The 15,247-nt window shown below is 46.6% G+C and overlaps 1 protein-coding gene across 5 annotated transcripts in view; it reads left to right on the forward strand.

Moving 5' to 3' along the window:
- Positions 1-15,247, forward strand: part of Prr5l (proline rich 5 like) — a 166,623-nt gene that overhangs the window by 116,991 nt on the left and 34,385 nt on the right. For all 5 annotated transcript variants that reach the window (XM_055599816.1, XM_055599845.1, XM_055599823.1 and 2 more), the window contains exon 4: positions 13,558-13,606. In XM_055599816.1, the coding sequence (XP_055455791.1) occupies positions 13,558-13,606 (49 nt within the window). The remainder of the gene's footprint in view (positions 1-13,557; positions 13,607-15,247) is intronic.

A 15,247-nucleotide genomic window follows, 5' to 3' on the forward strand; every position in this document is an offset into this window, starting at 1 on the left:
GTTGATAAAATGCTGGGGATGGAACTCAGGGCCTCTTGCATAGTGAGCAACCATTTCGTCATCTGAGCCACATCCCCACCTCACTCTCCTGGAATGTACAGTTAGATGGGAAGATGCTTATTAGTCAACCAATCATGAGCTGTGTAATAACAAAGCTGATATAATGAAGCGTGTTCACACAGCTAGGCCTTGCCTAGAGCACAATGACAATGGAGGTGATGCTTATGCCAGGATCTGAGGCTCAACAAGGATTCATTGGGGGAAGGGGCTCCACAATGTGCAAGGAACTGAAAGAAGCCCAAATACAGAGGATGCTGGAGGCAGCGTGGTAGGACAGTTGGATTTGAGTCTTCGTGAAATGAGAAAAGGAACAGGGCTCAGTCCCAGGCTTAGCTAGGGCTAGGAGGTTGAATTAGCCGGCCTTTTAATTCCTCTCTGGGTATGTTAAACACAGAACATCTAGGCTAAAGACCAGCCCTGCTGTGGGCAGAACAACAAACAAGGCCATTGTTCAAGCCTGGTTTACATTGAATTGAATCTGTGTTAAGGTCAGCTGGGTGTTTCAGAGCTCTGTTTTCATTAAAACTTGTACAGCACATACACAAACAGCTGTGTTACATTTCTACCTATGCACTTGGATTTCAATTTCGTGTCACAATTACATAAATCAGGAAAGAGACAAGAGAGACTAAAACCTCATTTTACGGGGAAGGAAAATGAGGTCCCAAGAAGTTGTATGTCAGGGGCAAAGCTAGGTCGCCAGCCTCAGACTCAGGCGAGAAATAGCCCAGCTCATTCCAAGCACTGAGTTCCTGCCTCTACCCCTAGGTTCCTCAGCCCCCAGTGGAAGTATAAATAAATAATACACTGTATCAGGAATGTGCTAATTGTTTCTCACTTCAGGAGACATATCCTGACATTGTACTTTGTGGGCAGCTAGGAAGGTGGGAGCGAACCCTGATGTCACCTGCCCTGTAGCCCAGGGAAACAAGAAGCCACCAGGTGCCAAGGGGCCTTCTGAATACGGAAGCTGGCTCTGAAGCTTGGAGAAATGCTCCTAGAAATTCTGCAGTTAAGATTATTATGTAAAATTTCCTCGTATTTTTGTTTCACTGTGTAGCCCTGGCTTTCCTGGAACTCACTATGTATTCCAAGCTGGCCTCTAACCCACAGAGAACTCCCTGCCTCTGCTTCCTGAATACTGGAATTAAAGGCATGAGCCACCATGCCCAGGCTTTTTAAGTTTGTTTGTTTTTCCAGTAAACTTTTTTTTAATTGATGTATTTGACTTTTAAATGTTAGTTAAAAAAAAAAAAAAAAAAAAAAAAAGAAAAAATCTCCAAACTTTGGTATAAACCAAACCAAAAAAAAAAAAAAAATAATTCACACTAAGAAGGGCCGTCGTGTGTATAGAATGACGTTTCTGTTATGGAAGTGTGTTGTGTCCTAGACAGCTGGAGGCCAACTCCATCAGGTCTGTGTCTTCGTCATGTAGTTTACGTATGCGAAAACCATGAACGAGAGAAAACACACGACCTGCCCATGGTTGTGCAGTGCTCGAAGCAGATCCGCATCTGAATTCTTACCTGAGTACCTGCGTCGGAAAATCCACACTAGTCTGCTTGGGGTGCTGAAACAAGCACAGACAGAATGGCAGAAGCAGCAGAAATTATTATTATTTTTTAATGTTCTGGGTCCCAGAAGCCCAACGTCAAAGTGCCGACCAGCTTAGTTTCTGGTGACGCCTAGCTTGCAGTCCCCGCATGGCTATGAGCTCACTTGAAAGCCAGCTTTTAGAAGGACACCGGTCTGCCGTGAGGACTGTACCCTCAGAGCTCATGTAGAGCTGAACATCTCCCGAAGGCCCCGTCACACCGCCATGCTGAGGGTCAGGGCTTAGACACAGGAGTTGGGGCTGGTGCACAGCACACAGCCCAGCCTAGCTCGGCACCGTGCTGTGGCATCCTGGGGAAGATGGTTGAACAGATGTTCTTGGCTTCTCCTTTCTGCTCTCTTCTCTTTCGGAGGGCCTCGGTGAGCTCATTGCTTACTGTGTCCTGGTGGTACTCTTCCTGCTACTCCCCGTGGTCCCCAAGAAACAGCACCCCTCCAGATGTTCTATACAGTTTTTGGCTACCACTGAAGGGTCTCTGTCTTCAGCTTGGTGGAAACTACAGTAGTTGGGGTTTGGAAGAACAGTAGGTGTGATTGGAGCCTAGAATAAGCTGTAGCTTTTAGAAAGCCAAGCTTGACCTCTGTGTGCCTCTGGGGTTTCTTTCTTTTTGGCTTTTCTAACTTAGTGGCTGGAGTGGAGACAGGATTCCCTAACACAGAGGCAGAGGGTACATCTAGGGATGTAAATCATGTCACAGATATGTGTCCTGGTGTCTTAGTTACTGTTCTATTGCTGTGATCAGACACCGTGATCAGGGCAACACTTATAAAGAAAAATGTTTAACTGGGTCCTTGCTTAACAATTTCAGAGGGTTAGTCCATGATCATCGTAACAGGAAGCAGTGCTGTAACAGTTTCTGAGAGCTTTACATCCTGATTCACAAGTAGCAGGTCGGGGAGATACTGGGCCTGGACCGGGCTTTTGAAACCTCAATGCCCACCCCTACTTACACACCTCCAAAAAGGCCACACCTCCTAATCCTTCCAAATAGTTCCACTACCTGGGGACCAAGCATTCAAACATACGGACCTATGGGGGTTGTTCTCATTCCAAAGGCCACACCTGGACATCTCAAATTGCATAAAGCAAGCCGCCCAACGTAGTTCCACATCTGCAAGTGTCTGTAGACACACACAGATGCCCAGTGACCCCAGCACTGAAGTGCATGTTCTGCTTTGCCTACATTCACAGATTTGGATTTTCTTTTTCTTCTCTTAAGTCCTGTTTGCAGAATAGATGGATACTTTCAACAGGGTGGAGGGCATAAAGGTGGACAATGGAGGGTAGCAGAAATGTTGGAAAGAGGATGTAGCAAGAGGGAAGGCTGAGTTGTCCCCAGGCTTATTCGTTGGTTAATCTTGTCAGTTCTGCTATGTGGAGTATTTGTTTTAGGGTCAATAGAATGCTTTAATGTGAGAGTCTGTCACCACTGGATTCAGAGCCTGGGGAACCCAGGCTAGTTAAGCCCTACGAGCTTGGGGAAGTTGCTTAATTTTCCTGTGTTTGTTTTTCCTTTCATAAAATGTGGGTGATAATAGCAACAAACCTCTTGGCAGTTGAGAGGACTGATATCTTGCTTAAGTGGCCTTAGCACAAAGTCTGTTAGACAAAAAATGTTCAGTGAATAAAAGGCTGTTCTGATGAGCACTTGGGAATAATTGGAGGTTAAATGTGCCCATAGGGCGGTGTGATCAGTTGTCTTGGGGGCAGAACCGGCATGAATATTTCCCCAGGGTTGGGATGAGGTGAGCTCACTTTGAACCTGAGAACTGGATGGGCCGCTCAAAGAGTGTGCTTGGAACTGAAGTCTGGGTGAGGCTGAGTTCTTATAAGGACAGATAGCTATTTCTTCTTTCTGTGGAGACCAAGTCTAAGAGGAAATGACTCTCTCGGTTCTCCACTCTATTCAGCCAAGCAGTAATAAACCTTCTGATGATCACCCAAGTCTAGTGCTAAAACTTGATTCCTCTCCCCTGGGTCTCTGGTCCTAGCCAGGCTTGGCCCCTTCCACCTTCCCTTTCTTCCTCATCTCCTCCCCTGCCTTCTCCCTCCCCCTTGTGTGTGTGTGTGTCTGTCTGTGTCAGTGTGTACACTTGAGTTGGCAGAGGTTGAAATCAAGTGTCTTCTTTGGATGCTCTCCATCTTATTAATTTTGTGATTTATTTCTGTTCTGCTGGGGCACCTGTGTGAATGTGCTTCACAGGTAGACACACACCACACACACACACACACACACACACACACACATACATGCCTTAGGGTTTTCACCTTGTTTTTTGTGACACTGAACCTGGGGCACATCTGTCTGACTAGGCTGGGAGGCCCATGAGATCTCGGAAACAGCTCCCATCCCAGGGCTGGCTTTATAGACCCCAGGCACCATGCTCACTTTTATGTGGATCTTGGAGAAGAATGCAGGTCCTCACGTTTGTGCAGTGGCGCTTTGCTGACAGCCTTCATGGCTCTCCGTCTAGCAGTGTAGTCAGGATGCACCTGGGAGATGTGGATGTGTGTAGCCCGGGTGCAGGCTGGCCAGAAGGCAGGCGTTGGTGCAACTGGATCTTATAATGAAGTCAGTGCAAGTGTCGGACCTTTTTTAAAGATGTGTTATTGAGAACACTGTCTTTGCAGATAGCCTTTGAAGTCTGTACAGGGAAGAACTTTGGTCCAAGTTTGGCCAAGTTCTAAAACATAATATTGAATTTAGAGACAAGTATTTCCAGACCTTAAGAGTAATCCCATCCAAACCAGAGTGGCCAGTTTTCCCTAAATGAAAGTTGAGGCACCTGTTTTGTGAATATGAAAACCATAAATCAGAATATTTTCTATTTGCAGCTGCCATAGGAAGCAGAGCATGATTCGATGTCCCCAAAGGCAAGGGGATGACCTTTCTGAATAGACTTATTCTGGCCAGATTGCCAGTCACCACTGTTCCCAGTGCTGGCTTAGCCTGCACACCTTCCTGTCTGAATTCTCTGGAGCTTAGATGTGGTGTTCAAATCTCTAGCCTAACCCCTGATTGGAGGTCTGAGTTTCAGGAATCTTCTAGAAGCAGGAGTGGCTGAGTCCTGACGTGGATCGCCTTCTTCCTTAGCAAACAGATTCTTCTGCTTTTAGGTCTCCAGAAAGAGATAGAACAGTGAGGAAGAAAATCAAAATTGGTGTTTACTGGTTCCTTTGAGAACCTGGGTTGGAGTGTATAGATGGAAGGGTTATTGGTATTGTTATTCACTTAATTGAATGTTTGTGATGGTTTCTGCCGGGTCCTTGACATGTTTGGAGGCAGCCATTGAGGCGGTGGTCCAGAGCTTGTATCAGAGAGGAACTGGGCAGGCACTCATCATATGGTGTTTCAAGTAGGGTAGCAGCCCATGGGTTTAGGTTGGGGACAGGGTTGATTCCTGAGTTGAAATCTGAGGGGTGAGCAAGTGGTAGTCAGGTACTGGACAGCTGAGGACATAACTGTCTTTCCATTTCTCACCTCATACCCTCAGCTCCTGGGAGGACTTTCTGTCTGCAGAAATAAGTACTCAGAGGCAAGGCTTTGGGAAGCTGTAGATGAGTTATCTGCAGCTAGCCTGAGGCAGAAAATGTTCGTTTTCCTCCTCTCCATCACATCACTTCTGTTCTTGGGGAGGAAGGTGATGGTATAAAGGGAACCTCAGAGATTTTTAAGGAGAGGATGCTTTGGTGACTGCTGATCTCTGACTGGTCTGAGGTGAGACTTCCGTCTGAGGCGTTGGATGCCCAGATTCCAGAAGGAAGTCCCTTAGATGGTCCCATCTCTCTGAGCCTGCTGACTGAAGTGGAAACGACAGCTGGGAAAAGCGTTGCAGGGGGATGAGAAGAGGGGATACTTAAGTCCCACCCAAGTGGCTGATGACACTGACACCAGCCTGAGGCACAATTCTCTGAGGCAATGACTATAGCAAGTGCCTGTTGAGCAGAAACGTGCCAGGCCCTTCCAAGGTTGTGTGTATGCTCACTCTTGTATAGGTGTCATGTCCTGAAGATGGATGCTGTCTGTCTGTTATATGGATGAGGAAAGTATAAGTGCACAAAGGTGGACTAAATCACTGGGGTCATCTCTGCAAGTAGTTCTGGGGCTTCAACTCAGCCCTCCATGTTGTCAGAAGATACCAGAGTCCCAAAGTGCTGGCACAGGCACCTGGGCCCGATGCACCTGGTGGGTACAGCCTCACTAAAAGATCTTGAAGTATGGAGTTAGGGATGATGTCTTTAAAAATAATACCCTAGTTTGGGAGAAAATAGGCCTGTCTTTCCTGTTCTTTCTTTTTGAGACAGGTCTCATCATGTAGCCTCAGTTAGCCTGGAACTCACTTGTAGACCAGGCTGGCCTCAGACTGTCAGGGTCTGTCTTTTGACCTCATTTGGCTCTGTTGATCTCATGTTGGCATATTGTGCTGCAGTTGAGAAATAAGCTTGTCTTCGGGGACAGGAAGGTCTTTAACTAGAGACCAGTGCAGCTGGCCCATGTGTTGGTCTAAATATTGTTTAGAAATCTGCTCTTCCCTAAAATTCAAGGTTTCTAGACTTTCTGGAAAGTTCCAATCTGGCAATATTAGACCCACAGTCTTGTCTTTGGTCAGTCATGGGGTCTGAGACTTGCCTGCTGGTTTCAGAGGAAATTTCCTCAGCCCTCAGTGTTCATATTCCCTCCCTCCGTATCTTGCCATCTTCCCCTGTAGATAGAATTGTGTTCTCTGTGCATTGCATTAATTTTCTATGGGCAGAGGAGGGCAGCATGGGAGACTCCCACCTTGGAGGCCATTGGAGTATTCCAGTATGTGTAAGCTGCCCCACACATGTACCTCAGAATTAGGAGCTTAGTTTGTGCCCATTATTGGGAGCATCTCTTTCCCTCAGGGTTCTCCTGCAGGGGTGCAGACAGAGATACATGAAACTGGTAGCACTGTGCCCTAACCAAGGTATACCAACTGCAGTGCATCCCAGTGGAATAGGCCACAGGACTTGGAAAGGAAAGCTTTCGTATGTTACTCCTTAAAGGCTGTTGCCTCCAAACAGGTCCTGTGGTGGCTGCTGGGCGGGGTCTTCAGAGGAAGAACAGTCAGGATGGATGAGCACAGTTATGACTTCTGGCTTAGAGCCCTACCTGGAGGGCCTTGCTGTTCCTGGATTTTGAAGCAGTCGAGGCGGGTCCCACAGAAGGGCCTAGGGAGAACTTGGGTTGGCCAAATATTTAATAACTAGTATGGCTATCTTGATCTAGCCTGGCTGAATGGTGGCACCTGCCCAGCGTGGCCTCCTTATCTCTGTGTTAACCTGGGAAGACAGCTGAAGCAAGTTGAAAAACTGAAGGACTTGGCCTCCCACTCTTCTAGGCCCAGCCCTCTACCCCTCTGTGCAGGGGTCAGATAGCTTCTCAGGTCCCTTCTACTGGCTGGAACCCAACTTTGGAGCTGTCTGCTTTACTTCCAGGCCAACACAAGAGTGGAGACCCTGTAGACGGCATTGCATGAGGAGGATACGGTCAAGGGTCTGTATCAGTGGTTCTCAACCTTCCTTACCCCGCAACCCTTTAATACAGTTCTCAATGCTGCCATGACCTCTCCCCCACCATAACTTTATTTTGTTGCTACTTCATAACTGTAATTTTGCTACTGTTACGAATCAGAATGTAAATATCTGTTAGGCAAAATACCGGGTATTCAACCCCTAAAGGAGGTTGAGAACCCCCCGGTCTGTGTAATCACAGGAAGTCTTATGACCGGGGGGTGGCAGCGCAGCTGATCAGCCTGGGCAGGTGCTGGGGTGTTCCCTTTTTCTCTGTTGTGGCTCCTTTTGCCTTCTGACTGAACTTCATGCTATTTCTGCTTTCACTGCTTCCCATTGCTTCTGGCTCCCTGACTTCCTTCTAACTTAGCTGCTTGTGGTGGAGTGACTGTGAGCAGAAGTTTGCTGTCAAAGGAGGCCAGGGGTCTGGGAATGTGAAACTGATCATGTGGGTGTGGCCTGGACCAGAGGGGCCTTTCACATCCGCCTCCAGCCACAGCAACTCTTTTCCCCCTGTGATGTCTACCCTCTAGCCCTCTGAGTGCTGGGCTCGGGGCCTAACATCCATTCACACGTTTCCCAGGGCCTAAAGCCAGCCCGCTGTCCTGGGCAGGTGTCAAGGAGAAGAAGGGTGGAGTCCTAGGGCTATCGGCTTCAGAGTCTGGCAGACTTGGTAGAATCCTCTTGACAAACCCTTGCCAAGACTTAACACAGCCAGGAGCTCATCTACAAAAACATCTCAAAGATGAACTCACTCGCCTTTTGCAGTCTTCCTGCTCTGTGGGGTCTCACTATCCACCCATTCTCTGAGGACCAGGAGCAGGAAGGTGGAAGGCATTTGCTTGCTTACAGTAGTCAGTAGCAGGGAAGTGGCCTTCGGTTGGTATTCAGACCCAGGCAGCCGCTTCCAGATTTAATGAGCTGCCGTCACCGAGGTCAGCTTCTTGGTTGGAAACAGGGCCGTTTCTGCTTTTCTACAGACACTGCTCAGGCCAAAACACAGAAATAACAACTGTCGTGCGTATCACGGCCTGACGCACATGAATAGTGAATCAACTTAGAGAAAGAGACACCGGTCCTAGGTACAATTTGTACTTATTCCTTATCATTTTAATTTGTCCTTGCAAATAATTGCGTTTCTGTCGACAGGGAAGAAACCTTAGGAAAAACTAGGGAACACAGAAGGTAGGTTGCTAGATTCTAAGCTTCTAGCCTTTTCATATCTTGGTAATTACAGAATGCCATCTCCTGAATCCAGCCAGCTTCTGCCTGCTTTTCTTCGTATGTTTTACCCATGAACTAGATAAACTTGATGAGGAAGGGTATGGTGAGTGTAGGCGAGGGATTATCCTGCTGTGATTTAGACCAGTATCCCTGGTTCCTGAGTGTGTATATATGTCTGTGTGTATGTCGTATGTAACTAGGTGGTGTGTCTGTCTTTCTATGTGTGCCTCTCTGTGAGTATGTATGTGTGCCTGTGTGTGTTTGTGTGTCTCTCTCTATGCATATATCTATGTGTGTCTGTGTGAGTATATGTCCGTTTATGTGTCTCTGTGTATATGTGTCTGTATGTGTCTTTGTGTGTATGTCTCCCTGTGTGTGTGGTGTGTCTGTGTGTGTCCTGTATGCATGAGTGTATGTGTCTCTGTGTGTGAGTGTGTATGGTGTGTCTGTGTGTATATGTGTATATGTAACTGTGTGTATGTGTGTTTTGTGTATCTGTATTTGTGTGTGTGTGTTTATATGTGTACAGGCACATGCATATGTATGGACCAGAGAATGACCCTGGGTGTCATTACTTAGGAGCCATCCATTCTGTATTCTGAGTCTCCGTGACCTGGCTTTAGCAGTTCTGTCTGGCCAGTGAGCCCCAGGGGTTCTGCCTGTCCCTGCGTCCCCAGCTCTGGGGTTACAAGTGCATGCTACCATGCCTGTTTGTTTGTTTTTTTTTAACTTAGGTTTCAAGGCTCCAACTCAGGCCCTCAGCCAAATTTTTAAAGAAATCTCAGCTTTTGAATGAGGACTCTGGTCAGGGAGGAGACCCTTGTCTGAGTTTTCTTTCCTCTCCTTCTTGCTCTCACCACCACAGCTAATACCTAACAGGTTTCTAGTAAATTAATATGGATCAAAGAATTAATTAGTGGAATTAACTGCTGAGCTTCCTGTTTTCTCTGCCAGTTTCTCTGTTCCATTTCAGTGGGGAGGAGGTGCTGAGCTTGCCCATCAGATGGGCAACGTTGACTAGATTCCACTGGAGATAGCAGTGTTACCCGAGTTAGGGTCAGAGTCTGGGCTCTAGCTGCCCTAAGAAGCTGGACGCAGTCACATGTCCAAAATAGCTAATTAAAAAACAAGCAATGGTGAAAAGCAGAAAAAGGAGATTAATTCAATATAGCCATGTTTAAAAAGGAGCAAAGGGATCTAGTGAGTCCCCAGGTCCATCTTTGGGGTCCTGGCATAAGATTTAGTCTTAGTAATGCATGTCTATAATCTCAGGGCTCAGGGAGGCAGAGGCAGGCAGATCTCTGTGAGTTCAAGGCCAGCCTAGTCTACAAAGTGAGCCCAGGACAGTCAGGGCTACACAGAGAAACCCTGTCTCAAAAACAAACAAACAAACAAACAAACAAACAAACAAACAAAAAACCAACATTTATTCTTAAATAGAAGGCAAGAGGTATGTATAACTAAGCAGTCTTGGTCAAGGTGTGGTCCTGACCATCACTGACCCATCATTGTCTCAGGTCCAGACTTTCTGACAAGTTGACAGCGTACATGAAATCTTCGTCCCCTTTGACTGGCACCAGCGTTCTGCATTTTCCCTATTTGAGCATGGGGTTCTTGGGGAGATTCCAACTTCTTGAGGACTGCTTTCTGTAGCCCGATAAGTTATGGGAGGAGGGCAAGAGTCTCTTTGCAATGTTTTTACCATCAGGGTGGCTATGGACGGAGGCGGAAGTGTTGCAGACCTCCTGACTCTCATTTTGGCTGACACATGAATAGAGATTTTTTTCTTTTTAAGATAGAGGTGTCCTTCTCTTGTCAGACAAGGACAAGCAGAATAGACAGTGTAGAGGCAGCTGTGTAACCAGACACACTTGTGGTCTGCCCACAGGTTGACCAGCCAGCACTGGTCCTGTCCCCTGGCTCTGGCTCCCTTTCCTCACCTCCTCCTCCTCCTCTCTGTCCCTTTGGAACAGTGGTTCTCAGGTTACCAGCCCAGGGAGGGCTGCAAGTTCAGGTTCGTAAAACTTTCTGGATTCTGTCACCCCTATGCCTGCTTCCTGATGTTATGCCCTTACTTGGAATTTACTCCCACAGTCCTTTCTTGGGTTTCAGACCATCCTCAGCAACCTCGGTGGTGGCTACCGTTAATTTTCAGAATCTTTTTGAAAAGTGCTTTGGGCATGATTGTATTCATACAGTTCAAAAGTGCTATAGCTAGGGCTGGGGCTTAGGTTTAGGGCTGGGCTCAGTGGTAAAGTGTAGCCACGTAAGTGCGTGGAGCTGAGTTTGGTCCCCAGTGCCCGTGAGAATAGCTGGGCATGGTGGTAGGTATTTGCAATTACAGTACTGGGAAGGCAGAGCCAGAGGATCCTTGCAGCTTCATGGTCAGCTATCCCAGTTAAATCGGTGAGCCACAGGTCCTAGTGAGAGAGAGACCTTGTTCCAAAAACAAGATGGATGGCTTCCAGGGAACACCTGTGGTTGACCTCGGGTCTCTACATTTTAATAGACATACAGGAGCATATCCCTTCATGTGTGTATGTGTGTGTGCCTGCCTTATAAAAATGTATAAGGTGGAGAATCTCTACTGTACCCCAAAAGCCTAGTTTTCATTTACTCCTTTTTAAAGGCAGAAGTTATCTTAACAGTATCTCATGCTACAGTAGTCTTCTAGCATGTCTTTCTGCATATGTAGGAACATGCACAGAAATGCATATTTCTGGTGCCATGGGGCTCCGTAATCTCCAATCATAGCTTCAATGTTCTTCAGTCTCTACCTTGGGAAGGAGAGGTGAAACCTCAGCCTTGTGTTTTTCTGTGTTATTTCGAAAGTGTTCCATGAGTCTAAAAAGCAAGGTGCCTCAAGAATTCACAGGAGCTGCAATCATGTGAGCAAGACTTACATTAGTTCAAGCCAGTCAAAATTCCAGCATGGATGGGGATGGGCTCACAAGCCCTGCTCTTCACCCATCCCACATGAGAGGAGCTGTGACAGTTGGTGACAGGTAGAGGAGAGAGTCATCTTTCTTTGGGGTGTGGCCACTCGTAATGTGGGTCTTCTCGGCTCCTCTAAGACTTTCTGGAAATACCCAGAGGTGTGTTTCTGTGGTGATTCGAAATCCCATAAAGTTGACCATGAAGGTTAGCAATTCCAGAGCATGTCACTTGATTTCAGTATTATGTTAGTCTCTCAGCATCATGCAACATGGGCTGTCTGAAAGGACTTGGCTCTAATATGTCTTCACAACCTTGGCTTCTTTACCCATAGTCTTGAGCCTAGCCACAAAGACTGTCAGGAGGCATTTTTGCTTCTTGGTCAGAGGCAGACTCCTTGTCTCATTCTGCTTCAAAACGTCCATGCTGGCTGCTCAGCTCAGTTCTGTCTTCTCTCCCAAGACATGGCCTCTCTCAAGACATTCTCTCCCAAGACTTTGCCTAAAAAAATTATTTATTTATTTTTGTTTCATATGTATGAATGTTTGCCTGTCAGTGTGTATATGTACCACATGTATGCTTGGTAACCATGGAGATCAGAAGAAGGCACAGGATCCTCTGGAATTGGAGTTACAGATAGCTATACATTTATAGTGTAAGTGGGAGAGTTTTTCCTGTGGTTAGGTGGCCTAGACAGGCATTTGCTCCCTTCTTTGAACCTCAGCTGCAGCATCTCTTAAGACAGGAGTAACATAATAACAGATTTATGAACCTCCACGTGGCTGCTGGGAACAGAACCTTTGCAAGAGCAGCCAGAGCTCTTAACGGCTGCGCCGTCTCTTCAGCCCTAGCCCAATAGCTTTTGATCCGTTTCCATCTCCCATTAGACCTGCCCACATTCTTGGAGAACCCCTGGGGTGCATTGCTGGGGTGGCTCCTAGTTTGCCCGCCATTAAGTTGAACTTCAAAATGCTTCATTTACCACCTGACATATTTTCTGCTGTGGGAAAAGGATTGTATTTTTCATGTGGTTTCATCTTTCCAGGCTTTTCTGGAAACTTCAAACCTGAGTGTTTATCTCTTGTTCTGTCCCCAAATTCTTGTTCCTGTTTTAGGCACATAATGACATTCTGCTGTACCCGCCTTTTTATTCATCAGCGACATGTGTGAGCGTGTTTTGAGGGAAATTAATACCCAGCAAGACTGTCAGAAATGTGAGCATTTGCTCCTTAATAACCATAGCAGGTGGGAGAGGCAGTGAGAACGTTTAAGTCAGGGAGATTTTGTTCCCTAGAGAACTCAGTGGATTCAGGAGCCAGTTTTTCTTGTTTTTAGCTTCTTCTCACCTTGTCTGGCTCAAATTCAAGATGGATCAGTAAGTAGGGATGGGCTCATTATTTGTTACAGGGGGAGGAAATCTGGTGTCCAGATCTCTGTTTATTTAGATTTTTAGCACTTAGGATGCCTTGCTATTGCCTACCGAATGTTTTATTATTTTTATGTAGTTAGTGTGTTTATGCTATTTATCTACTCTCTTCACCCTAGTGTAGAAACTCTTATGAGGGCAGAGACCTTGTGTGTCTTCTTCACCATGCTGGACCTGGAGCCAGAACAATGTGTGGGGACATACAGGGCCGCTCAGTAAATAAATGTGTTAGGTGACCAGAAAGCCAGTTCTCACTGTGTATCCCTTTTGCCCCAGTACATTCAGGGTGAGGTGAGACCACCCCCAACATATCACTAATTTCAAGTGAGTTTCAAGTCTGGGAGACTCTGATGGACTTAGAAGAGGAGAGGTGGAGTTATAAGAAAAGTAGTTAGGTTTGCAGAAGGTCCACATTTGAACCCTGGCTCTTGGATTAAAGTGTAAGGTGGGGGTGGGCACCTACGTCTCTACAGTAGTTGTAACAGCGCTGCCACCCTGCATATGCTTTAAACCTTGGGTTGGGAATGTATGAAAAGTGTGTTTTAGACAATAAAACGCTTATTGGAATAAGTGCTGTGGTTGCATTGGGGCTGGAGGGCTCTACCAGGAGTGAGGAGTCTAGATTCCACCCCTGTACCGCTGCTAAACACATTGCCGTCCATGATGAGCCCTGTGCCATCCATCATCCTTTGGAGCGGGTCTTCAGCAGCTGTGTTCACACCAACAGCTGCCTGACTGTTTCCGTGTGTCTCTCTCTCCCCAGGAGGCTGCTGAAGAGTGAACTTGGATCATTCATTACAGACTATTTCCAGGTAAGCTCAGAGGGTCCCAGCACCCATTTACACATGCCGTTGACACACCAACGGGGGGCGTCAGTATTGCATACCTGTGTGTTCCTTCAGTGCCTACAGTTACATTTGCTGCAGTGCCTGTAAGGGGCTGCTGGGCCAGCCTGGTCCCTGACATTAGTGGAGATCAGTCAGATCCCTTGCAGTGAGTCGCAGGCTTTTGTGTCTCGGGACTCATTTATATTGTTAAAAAATTGTTGCTTATTTGGGTTCCATCTGTCTGTCCTTACCATAGGAGAAACTGTGCCTCTGAGGCTTTAAAATATGTCGTAATTAACTTGCAGAAGAATAGGTGGCACTTCTATGAGGAAAAGAAAAAAGTGTCCAGGATAAAGCAGAGGGAGGAAGAGCGGCATGGGTGGCGGTGTGCGAATGTGTGCAGGGCATGCTTTCTCGAGGGCAGTCTTCTCTCCTCTCTGCTTCTTCTGTGGGTTGTGTATCACATGTCACGCAGTCTCTGCATAGCTGCGCTGTCCAGCTCCGGGGCACAGGCGGGAAGAGAGAATCCGCCTACTGTTGCTGACAACATACTTTCACCCAGAGGAACCTGACTCCCACCACTGCCCTAAACTCCTCCTGTCCTGTGTGTTTTGCTCAGTTGGGTTAGGTGTATGTGCCCTTTGGGCAGATTATTTTTTGTCACTCAGCCTCCTGGTATGTTCTGTTGACAGCAGGATTAGATACGACAGTCAGACTTCCCTTCTGCCTATACAGTGTTATGGGGCCAAAAATGTCAAGGTACCAGGTTTCTGTCTTTCTCTGCAAAGGACAGTTTCTAAGTCATAGACATAAGTTGCTCCCTTAACTCTGACCAGAGGTGTTCAGGGGCTGCTGGGGTGAGAGCTATATGATGCATCCATGAAGTCAGCCCCTACTTCTCACTCATTTGCTAGGTGGGTTGAGGCGAGCTGCTTCATTTCTGTCTGCCTCACTTTCCTCATTTGTAAGATAAGAACAAAAATATAGTTCACCCCATGTGTGGTTTGCATGAAATAACAGCGGTGGAGAACTCAGTGCCAGCTGTAGCAGGCCACATGGCTTGGCAGTCAACATGACGGACCACTGAGGCAGGCTCCCAGGTTCAGGGCCCAGCACACTATTTACTGAGTGTGTTACCATGAGCAAGTTGCTGTTTCTCCCTGTTTCAGTTTTCTTTTCTACAAAACCATGAGCTAACCTTTAGGACCTACCTGAGTAAGATTACTGTAGGGACTAAATAAATTGTTATTTACAAAGCCCTTACTGGCCAGCACAAAATAAGAGAGTAATAGCTTTTGTTAAATATATGCTTACTTATTATTCTGAGTCACAGCCCATCCATTGGAATGAGAAAGGGACTGTGAATACATATATAATCTTGGTTGCAGTTTGTTGTTATTTTGTGTCCAAGTAGAGCAAAGTTTTAACACTGTATGGAGGGATTTTTGCTGTTAGAGACCCAAATGTCATTTTGTTTTTTTTTTTTTTTTGACTCAAGTGTTAGGAAATGTCAACTCTTATAGAGTGACACAAGCACAAATGCATATACACATGTGTTTGTGATGTGCAAACACACGCGTACACTTGCACACACGTGCCAGAAAACAGGCACTCTAAATCTGGACA

Source organism: Psammomys obesus, unplaced genomic scaffold (genome assembly GCF_907164565.1).
Source record: "Psammomys obesus unplaced genomic scaffold, mPsaObe1.curated_primary_1811, whole genome shotgun sequence".
In the NCBI taxonomy this organism is placed as follows: Eukaryota; Metazoa; Chordata; class Mammalia; order Rodentia; family Muridae; genus Psammomys; species Psammomys obesus.